Genomic DNA, 10,839 nt, shown 5'->3' with positions numbered 1-10,839 from the left:
CAGTGGCCAGATCTCAGCTCACTTCAAGCTCCGCCTCCCGGGTTTACGCCATTCTCCTGCCTCAGCCTCCCGAGTAGCTGGGACTACAGGCGCCCACCACCTCGCCCGGCTAGTTTTTGTATTTTTAGTAGAGACGGGGTTTCACCATGTTAGCCAGGATGGTCTCGATCTCCTGACCTCGTGATCCGCCCGTCTCGGCCTCCCAAAGTGCTGGGATTACAGGCTTGAGCCACCGCGCCCAGCAGCTTTAAGAGTCTTAACAACGGAGGAGGTAATAAGTCTTTGGATTATACCTATCTTTGAGAGGAGATTTACTGTTGAAAAGAGAGAAGCTGTGAATAAAACCAGTAATTGTGACCTAAGAGTTAGAATAAATAAAATACAATAGGGAAGGCTGTAAGTGCCGTGATTTTGGAGAGGAAAATTAGTTTTGTTTGAGACATGATAAGTTTAAAAACTGTATTAGGCAGCCAAGTGGAGATGCCAAGTAAACAGTTGTATATAGAAGTCTGTATTTTGGAAGAAAGTTCTAGACTGCAAATAGAAATTTAGAAGTCCTTGACTACATGAAATAAATCATCAAAGAAGTGTAAATACAGAACACCAAAAACTGAAATTTGAGGCATTCCATTATTATTAGGTTAGGAGTTAGGAGTGAGTGAAGGATTTAGGGGAAAAGTAACCAGTAAGGTTTTAATAAAATAAAGTGATTACGATGTCCTGGAGAAGAAGTGAAGGAAATATTTCCAGGAGGAGTTCCCTTATTGTATACTCTCATAGCATATATCATGTCTGCAATTGTATATTTATTTCGTTTTTGCATAGTATCTCTCTTCATTAAGCTATAATAAGCTTCATTATGATAGCAGAGGTTATGTCTACTTTAAATGACTGTGAACTAAGAGTAAGAATTTATTTAGTTAACCAAGATTTGCTAAGAACATATACTGTGTCAGGGGCTATTCTGTGCTGTGGCTTTATTTTTCTGAGCAAGCAAAACCCAGTCTTCACGGAACTTAACTTCTATTGGGACGATATAGACAAATATTATTTCACAAAACTTTCTGTGATAATGGAAATGTTCAACTCTTCTATCCAGCTACTATGCTACTCTATGTGGATGTTACTATACATAGCCACATATGGATAAAATATAACCAGTGTACTAAGGAAAAAAATTTTAAATGTTATTTAATTTTATTTAATTAAAATTTAATTTAAATGGCCACATGTGTCTCATGTCTACCATATGAGTAGATATATACAACAAAGAGAAAACAATATTAAGTAAATGAACCTATAGAGCTAGGGAGAGATTTGGAGTGGTCGTAGTTTAAGATAGAATGACAATTTTATTCACTCACTCACTCACTTACTCATTGCTATGTTCAATTGTGTAGAGACCTATATACCCATCTACAATGAACAACAGGAAACAATAAACCTGATTAGCCTTATAGATGGTGGAAAAAAACTTTCATCTTGTCCTAACTGCCTGATCTATATTTTGAAACTGCAGTAGCTTTAAATCGGAAAACTGGTCCAATCTTTCTACTTCTCAGTAGCTGTCTATTTACACTCTCAAACTCCAAGAAAATAGTAAGACTAGAAGGTCAGAAATGGGTAGGAGACATTAGCCACAGAAAATTATACCCTGAGAATTAATCCAAGAAAAAAGTCTATGGATAGGAACAGAGAGGAAAGAATTTTTTTTTTTTATGGAAAATTGCAACTTTCCAAGATGTTCAATCTTAAATGCCTACAAAAGTCAAATAATTGACACACATATAGACCACAGAGAATCAGATAATTCACTTCCCATTTATTGTGAATACCTCACTTTGGGAAGCGATATATTGAATTTATTCCCTGAATTTATTCTTAAATTTAAAAGACAAGTTTTAAAATAATAATGAACGTGTGATTTTATTTTCACTATTATTTAACATAATTATTGAAGATTGGCTAATGCAGCAACCTAAAATAAAAGTAAGAGTAGAATAAAAGAGGTTGGGGTTTTTTTCCTAAATATGCAGACGATTGTGTACTTAGAAACTTTACTGGCTCATTGCATGTGAATCAAATTATAATTAGTTTTCTTGGATTCTACATCATTGATGTGGAGAACATTTTCCTAGAGGAGTTATTTTCCATTCCTAGAATGGCATCATTACTGACTAGATCAAACGATAAATAGTCAATATGAGTTACTTCTTTCATATGACGCACACAAAAACTTTCAGAAATATCTTTATGATTCTCTTTTCAACTCTACATATATACTATTACCACTCTCTTCAGAAAATCAGTTTTAAAATGGTGTGTATGTGTGTGTCTATGGTGGAAGAGAAAGAGAAGGAGGATCTGGTACAAAGAATATACATATCAAATGTCCAGCAATCATTTACAAAAAGATAGGATTTTGCTGTTGCCAAATCTTAGAAATTTTCGTTTGGAAAATTTGCTTGCTATTGTGTGTTATATTATCTAGTACAGTTCAACCACTATTGTGTTTGTCAAAATCTTTTTTGACAAGCTTTTAAAAAGAATATTTTCCACTTACTGTCTTCATGTCCTTACCCTCCATTTACTTTCCAAACCTCTTCATTTGTTTTATGCCTTTATAGTTTTACTGAACCTACTCCTTTCCAGGCTCCACACATCCTCTAACAGTCAAACCAAAGGGCCTATTCCTGCAATATTACTTTAAAACAAACAAATTTTTCCCTTGACTTCTACCATTTCCTAATATTGATCGCACTTTTTTTTTTTCCTTTGGTCTTAACAATGGCATTATGTTCCACACTGAATACGTTGTCTTCAGTCTACTTTGTCTTGGCTTGCCCTATATAAAGGTAATATAATATATCTGGTAACAGCCCTAGCCACAAAATTCTCCAAGTCAAAGTCCTTCAGTGAATCCCTTGCTGCCATGTATATAAAAACAATATTCATATTACTGTGGCATGTCAGGTCTGTTTGATACAACTCTGCCTTTCTTTACAACCTCATCACATCCTCTGTACATGCATGTTAACCATGTTTATGAGTGAAAGTTAACTGTTTGTGGGACTTGACTTTTGCACAAAGGAGTTTCCCTGCCTTGAATCAGGACCATTGAAAATTACAAAAGAGTGAAACCTCCATGTTTTTCTCCAACATGCTTCTATGGGCATTGAGATATTATCTTTTTGGTTTGGTTGCAGCAGATGTTTCTTGGATTACAATTTCTTAAATGTTTCTTTTTCTATTATGTTGTGAATCTTTCACAGGTAGATGTTTTGCTTTACTCACTTTTTATCCCCAACCATCTATTTTAAGTGAATCTTGTAAAATAAATCATAATCGAGCATTAATTTTGTTCTTTCATAGTTTTGTAAAGATTTTATAAAAAAGTTTTTATTGTTATTCTATGCTGCATTTCTGAGCAAAAAGCAATTTTTCATTAATGAAACCCTTCTTGAAATTACATTATATGTGCATTTTGGATATCCTTTTCAGGCCATTTTTTTTTTTTCTTTTTTTTTTTTTTTGTGAATCGAGTTTAAAAAACTCAGAGAAGTACACAGAAGAGTAAGATTAACAGTGACCACCACCATCATATCTTAAGATTTTGTCAAAATTGTTTAGGATTAATTTTAAAAGAATGAAATATTAGGAATACATTATGTGTTCCTCAGTACATGTCTGCAGGCTGTTCCTTGTCCTCTTTCACCATCTTGAATTTGATGATTGCTCTAAGGACTATACGTTCTTCTAGGTATGCCACATGCATTACTTATTTTTCCTAAAGTACCTGTTATCAACCTTGTGTTTTGCCTCTGGAGAAATCTATACAGAATATCCTTTTACTTTTGCATATTACTCTTGGTATTTCTCATGTCAACTATTTAGCTGGCAAATTATTCTTATTTTATTCTGAGGTAACTAATGGTGGATATTTCTGCTAGGAGCTGCTTAACTGTTCAGACTTCAATTTTGGTTTGCAGTGAATCAGTGCTGTCTTCAAGTACATTCTTTCCCTTTGCTCAGCTTTGTTACTGCACTGGAAGCCTATTACTTAGACTCTCGACCTGCCTTTGTCAATGGAAAGTTTGGGCTCTGCCTTCACAAATGATGAGCATCCTTTCCTCAACTAGCAGCAGCTGTGCATGATCACTTTTAATGTTGATGAAATATTTTGGTAAAAGATTGATGTTCTACATTAATTAAAATGAGAAATAATTTGTTCAAACATACAACACGTAACATGTGATATACATTGTAGTAAGCACTCATGACATAATAGTGAACAGAAATGGTGCAGTCCCCTTCTTTGTGGAGCTTAAACCTTGCATGGGGAGACAGACCAAACACAAAACTGAAAGGAAGAAGAATATATTAAGGCATTGAAAAAATGGCAAGGTTAAAAGTTCCCATAAAAAGAAAGTGTCAGAGAGCAAAAATGAGAGAAGAGGGCTTTATAGGGGATTATGAACTCCTACTCTTAGGAGAGAGCATTTAAACTGAGACTTAAATGAAGAGTAACAATTAACCAAAGAGAAAATGAGAGATAATAGCCATTTTGAAGGCTCTGAGTCAGAACAGATCTTGGTGTGTCAACTAAGAGTGATCAGGGCCAGGCACATGCCTGTAATCCTAGTGCTTTGGGAGGCCCAGGAGGGTGGATCACTTGAGGTCAGGAGTTTGAGACCAGCCTGGCCAACATGGTGAAACCCTGTCTCTACTAAAAATACAAAAACTAGCCGGGCGTGGTGGTGAGCACCTATAGTCCCAGCTACTTGAGAGGCTGAGGCAGGAGAATCACTTGAACCCTGGAGGCAGATGTTGCAGTGAGCTGAGATCACACCACCGCACTCCAGCCTGGGCAACAAGAGCGAAACTCCATCTAAAAAACAAAAACAAACAAACCAACAAAAATAGTGATCAAGACTGAAGAGTGAATCATGGTACCTAAAATGCACAGAGACTCAGGTTGCCACCAGACTATAAATACAGTTGTTTACTCTGTAACATACATCTTTTCAATGGATCAGAATTTGTAACAGGCATTAATAGCACAATTCCACCCTGTTCCAAATCCACATGGGAAAACAAACATAAGCAGACGATACTATAAAATGTCTTGACAAATCAGAGTCACAAGATTAGAATAACCTGTATTCTACAGGAAATAGCCTACATTCATATAATCTCCCTAGCCTCCTTTCCCCTCCATTCCTTTCTTTTCCCTTTTCCTTTGTTCACTTCCCTTTCCTTGTCTATGGAAAGCCAAAATATAACCAAATATTGACTTTTGCTCATAGAATTCTAGAGGATTGTGTTAGACGTATCGAATATCTATACTCATTACACTAAAATATTTCATTAGCCCATGTTGGTTGTTTACAGCTCTGTGCATCCATCTATATTGAAATCTAAAAGAAAGAAAAAGAAAAAAAAAGAAAACTCATTGCTAAGAATACCTTTCCCTTAGACACTATTGGATGTTCATAGCCAGTGTTTGGCTCGTTGATTTTCCTTTTTCTGAACTTCCATAGCAGGACAATATCTCCCCAATGCATACATTATTTAGCTATGCTTATGAAGTCAGTAATCCATGAAACCATTTCTTTTCTGAAAATAACTTTTTATATCTATGTTCTGAGTCTTAGGTGTTTCTCTCACTACTTAGAGTTTTGAGACTAAACTTATTTTTCATGTCAGTTCTTAGCTGACACCTCCTTATAGCCACTAGGTACTGATACCCCTTTACCCTTTACTTGCCATTTGGCATATAGAGAATGTTATTCATATCATTAGCATCAATACATTCACACATTTTTGTAATTTCTTGGACTCTACTACTTAAACTAAGGAGAATCATTTCACTTTCTTCTCTCAGGGTAAAAGCTACCTTCACATTTTAATTTCTCTTCTCTGGAACATTTTAGGTCAACAGCTATTACAAAGTTTTATCTAGTTACTAATTGAATAAATGTAATAGTGTGACTAATTTGGTGTGGGTAAAAGGAAAAAAAAAATGTTGGTTCTCATTTCCACAATTGCTTTCTAGTATATATAAATTCAAGAACAGGACCAGCTACATAATTTGTGATGCCCAGTCCAAAATGAAAATACAGGCCGCTTTGTTTAAAAAATAATTAAGATTTTTAAAGAAAGCACAAATAGACCACTAAATTACGCATGAGACTCTTCTGAACTCAGGATCCTATGGGACTTTTTATACCCAGAGAGCTGCTCCTGAGCTGGTCTTTGGGGTACATTGCATCCGAAATTATTTCATAAATTTATTTTCAAATGCTTTTATAATAGAACTTCAAAAATACAGTTTTAGGGATGAAATAGTATATACAACAAAGTGTGATGAACATATTTATTTGGAGCACTATAACTATGCCTTTGGCATGGAGTATTCTGGTGAATAGAAACATGCGTTTAATAAGAAACTACTGTTAGTTTTAAGTTTATCATTGACTATGGTATGACGCTTTGATTTAGCTTGAGTACTCAGAAACTAGATTGCTTGGGTTATAAATCATTGCTCTATCTACTCTATTAGCTGTGGGTCTTTGGCAAGTTTGCTTACCTTTCTTTGAATCGTTGTACACACGCATAGGGATAACAGAGAATCTACCACATACATTTGACATGCAGATTATGATATTTCAGGTGCTTTAAAGAATACCTGGTATGTAGTAGGCATTCAAAGTCTACCCTGTTTTATCAATAGCCTTTCTATTTTTTATTCTTGCCTTAATGGATACAAAATCCCAGACATAGTTTACTCTCTTTGATGGTTGTAAATTAGTGTCTAGTATAATACGAAAAACAATTCATGTTATTGTTTACGTGATAGCTAATGAATAAGACATTTCACTCATGATGATAAACATTAATGATATGGTTTTTTTTTCTACTACAAGAGCAGTGAAAAGATTTTTGTTTTTCGATCTTTGACCTTTTCCCCATCACCATTTGGCTTATTTAAAATAAAAGATCTAAATTACCTAGCTAATAGAGCACTCCAGTTAATTGTATTACAGTTATGATGTTATATAACTTTAGAATCCAATTTAGTTCAGTCTTAGCATTTCAGATATTCTTAAATACATTTAAAAGCAAGCTTGTTTGAAAGTAATCTGTTTTTTTTTATGTCACTGAATGATAAAGCTTTTTTGTATTAATTGGAATTATGTTTATTTGTAATTACCAAGCTGTTTTGTGCTGTATGGAGAAGATGTACTGATTTACAATCTGTAAATTGAATCTTTACCATCATGAGATACTGAAATATTTAGTTGAAACATCAAATTTAGAATTATATCAAATAATACCATACTTTATTTTTAGTACTGGTAACATATTTATTATAAACTGTTTCACTTATGATATTTCCTAAGAAACTATTCATTTTGAGCAATATAAATGAGGATGTGCTAATCAGGTATGGTTTCCAAGTAAGAATGTCATAATACTTCTATGCATTTTGCAGTTAGGATGGTAAAAACCAATGAAATAACTGAGCATTATAGTCATTATGGTTGCGAAAGTTGACAAGAAAGTAAAACCCAGTACTCCCAAACTTATGATACAGCTTTCAAACCATACCGTGTACTCAAACCCTTCTCTCTCCTGTGGCTCTTATTATATAATATCTATATTCAATCTCTTTTCTTATATCAGACAGTATTACTGAAGTCTTCACTAACATCTACGTGACCAGTTTTGGCCCTGTCTCAGATACAGATATGGTGAGTTTTCATTAAATAGTATTTTACTTCACATAATGGGGAGTGGGGGTAATTTCAAATAAAGTAGCATTTTTAGTGTTACAGAATTATGTATATGTCTCATGTCTATTTAATCTACCCAAATGCATAGATAGTTAAAGATGTTTGGATCTGTGGTTTCCATTTCCAACTTCAGTGTTTGGATTAGTCCTGTGTATTTTATATCATTTCATGTTTCAAAACATGTCTACCTAACTACAGTGTGATAAACAATTATTTAAATAAAATTAATTGTATTAAGAAGAAAAATTTTCTAGGAGGATTAAGGCAGAATTGCGAACTTCCATAAGGAAAGTGAATATAGTTTCATGGATAAAGACTTCTTACAGAATGATGTCATGGTCAGTGTTACACACTTAAAAACAACAACAACAACAACAAAACCCTCTGATTGGTATTGAGCAAACTGATTGCCTCGTTATGCTATCTATATACATACCATACATACAATCTGCACACATAGTAGGTATACATAAATCAACCTAAGAAATTAAAATGTTAGTACTCTTGGATTCTATGGAACTGGTGTTATTTATTTTTTCTTTAAAATGAGACAGGCCTGGTGTGGTGGCTCACAACTGTAACTTCAGCACTTTGGAAGGCCGAGGTGGGAGGACTGCTTGATCCCAGGAGTTTGAAATTAGCTTGAGCAACATAGAGAAACCCCATGTTTACCAAAAAATATAAAAAATAGCAGGGTGTGATGACACATGCCTGTGGTCAGAAGGCTGATGTGGGCGGATCACTTGAGCCCAGGAAGTCGAGGTTGCAGTGAGCTGTGATTGTGCCACTGCATGACAGAGTGAGACCCTGTCTCCAATCAATTAAAATACAATAAAATGAGATAGGTAAGCAAGGAAAATTGATCTGATGTGTTAGGTACTGATGGGCTAGAATCACCAAAGATGAATTATTGATGAAGCATTAAAAATTTAATGATAAGTCCTTCACTTTTACTACTAACCACAGTGCTCTGCAATAGACATTTTTGATGAAAGAGTTTTTCATTCATAATAACTTGTCAGATTCCAGCACGTCAACTGACATTTGTCTTACTTTATATTCCTTTGATGTGCATGTCTCTTGTCCCCTGCTACCTCCCTGCCAAATCTGTGGCTCATTCACCCCTCAGGCATCCTTCTCTCTAGGACTTCATGATTCTTTAGACATTCATCTTTCTTATGACCCAGGCACCGAGAATTAGAGAAGTCCTTGTCCCTTTTTGCTCAGTATTCGCCACTGTGTCATTTCTCCTCAAATTCTTCCCTTTCTCTGATAACTCAGGGGGGAAATGGATAAGTTTGGACATTTTCTACCTGGATAAACTAACAAAACAAAAGTATTCCACTTTTCAGGCTTTCATAAACATTACCAGCTAATTTATCAGGAGCTCCCTAAGTTTCCATTAGGAACATAAATTCCACTTTTATGGCAAAAAATATGCTGTTTATTCCATCAGCGCCACATCTCTGACCTCAGAGACCTTTTCTTTTATTGACCTGGGTGGCTGAACATGTAAGGCTCCATGTGGTTGAGGGGTGATCCCCACCTTTGGGGAGGTGGTTGATATTAAATGTTGGCAGTCCATTAAAATTCTTTAAACTAGGAATGTCGTGATTTAAGTGCTTTTATTTTTCTCCTTCAATTCTGGGTCTTAGGTACAATTCTGGTACAAGAGGAAAAAATCCTATTCTTCAGCACAACCCTCGTTTTCCCCTTGCATTATTGTATATTTTGACTTGAAATATTAATCTGCCTCTTTCCATGGGTCAATTTAAGTGGACATATCCTTATAATGATGACAAAGACTATTTATTTTTAGTAAGAGTGTGCATTCCAAATGTTATTGTTTGGCTATAAACATAATTTTGTCCTAGTAAATACTCTTTGTCTTAGTGCAGATTGTCTTAAATGCTCCCAAATATTAGAGAGACACAGTGCAAATAAATACCTAACTTCTATCAAAAATCAAGTAAAGTCAGAATTTTGTTAACTACTACATTGAGAAATTAGCATATTATATAAATTATGACTCTTACATATGGTTAATTTGTGTCTTATTATCAGCCAAAGCAGAAAGACAAATGATATGACTCCCAAATATCAGTACATTTTCAATATTGTAGATTTTTTTCATGTTGTAAATTTCAATAGTAGCAGTTACTGCATTGAAATTTTAGCTTTTTTTTTGCAAAGTGAATTATTTTAGCTAAAACATCTCTCTCTCTCTCTCTATATATATATATGCATATACACATACATAAATGCAAACATGTATGTTTCTAGCAAGACATGTTTGATTTTTGGGGATTTTACACAAACTCACATCATACTTGTTTGCCAAAATGTACAAAGTCATTTGTTTTCCAGTGGCGATAATGGATTAGATTAATTTTCTACCTCTCCTTGTTGTGACCATTCTTTGGGATCACTAACATATTCAAAAAATTGGTAGTTGATGTTAGATATATAGTCATTAGCAATGGAACACATTTAGCTCCTTTATGCCTGAACTGAACTAAAAGCAGTTGTGTTTCATCAGTAAATTGAACCCGAGAACTTTAAAATTTTTTAGCAGACTCAAGATAATGCTTTCTTATTTGGGGGGATTCTACCACAAGTTATAGTAAACATTAAAATACACTCACACTACCAATATAGGTTGCATTGAGTGGAATTTCAGTTGATAACATTTAAAGAAAAAATCACTTACTTTGATTTTTTAGTTTTCTTTTTATATTTCAGAATACATGTGTGTGTGAGTAAGTGTGTGTATGCACACCCAAATATAGATATATTCTCAAAAATGGAATGCATATTCAGCATCTTAGTACGTTTTTGAAAATCTTGAAGGCCCTAGACATTTTCTCTAGTAATACATTTCCCTTAATGCATCTAGCCTAAAAAATTTCTGTGAGATTGCTCTGCTCTTGTCAGATTTTCTACTTTATTTCTGTCTTTATTTACCTCATTTAGTCAGGCTTGCCAACAGTTGTTTTAGAGGAAGTCTAGTTAATCACAAACCTACCAAATGGGAGCATACTAT

General features: G+C 34.5%; 1 protein-coding gene across 1 annotated transcript in view; it reads left to right on the top strand.

Annotated features, from left to right (window-relative positions):
* The window catches only part of GABRA2 (gamma-aminobutyric acid type A receptor subunit alpha2), a 158,361-nt gene that overhangs the window by 52,525 nt on the left and 94,997 nt on the right, over nucleotides 1–10,839 (top strand). Inside the window, exon 2 of the mRNA XM_017889733.1 lies at nucleotides 7,687–7,754. Coding sequence (XP_017745222.1) covers nucleotides 7,752–7,754 — 3 coding nt within the window. The 5' untranslated portion in view covers nucleotides 7,687–7,751. The remainder of the gene's footprint in view (nucleotides 1–7,686; nucleotides 7,755–10,839) is intronic.

This window comes from Rhinopithecus bieti, unplaced genomic scaffold, assembly GCF_001698545.2.
Source record: "Rhinopithecus bieti isolate Rb0 unplaced genomic scaffold, ASM169854v2 scaffold_19654, whole genome shotgun sequence".
Classification (NCBI taxonomy): Eukaryota; Metazoa; Chordata; class Mammalia; order Primates; family Cercopithecidae; genus Rhinopithecus; species Rhinopithecus bieti.
This window is presented reverse-complemented; position numbering and strand designations above follow the sequence as displayed.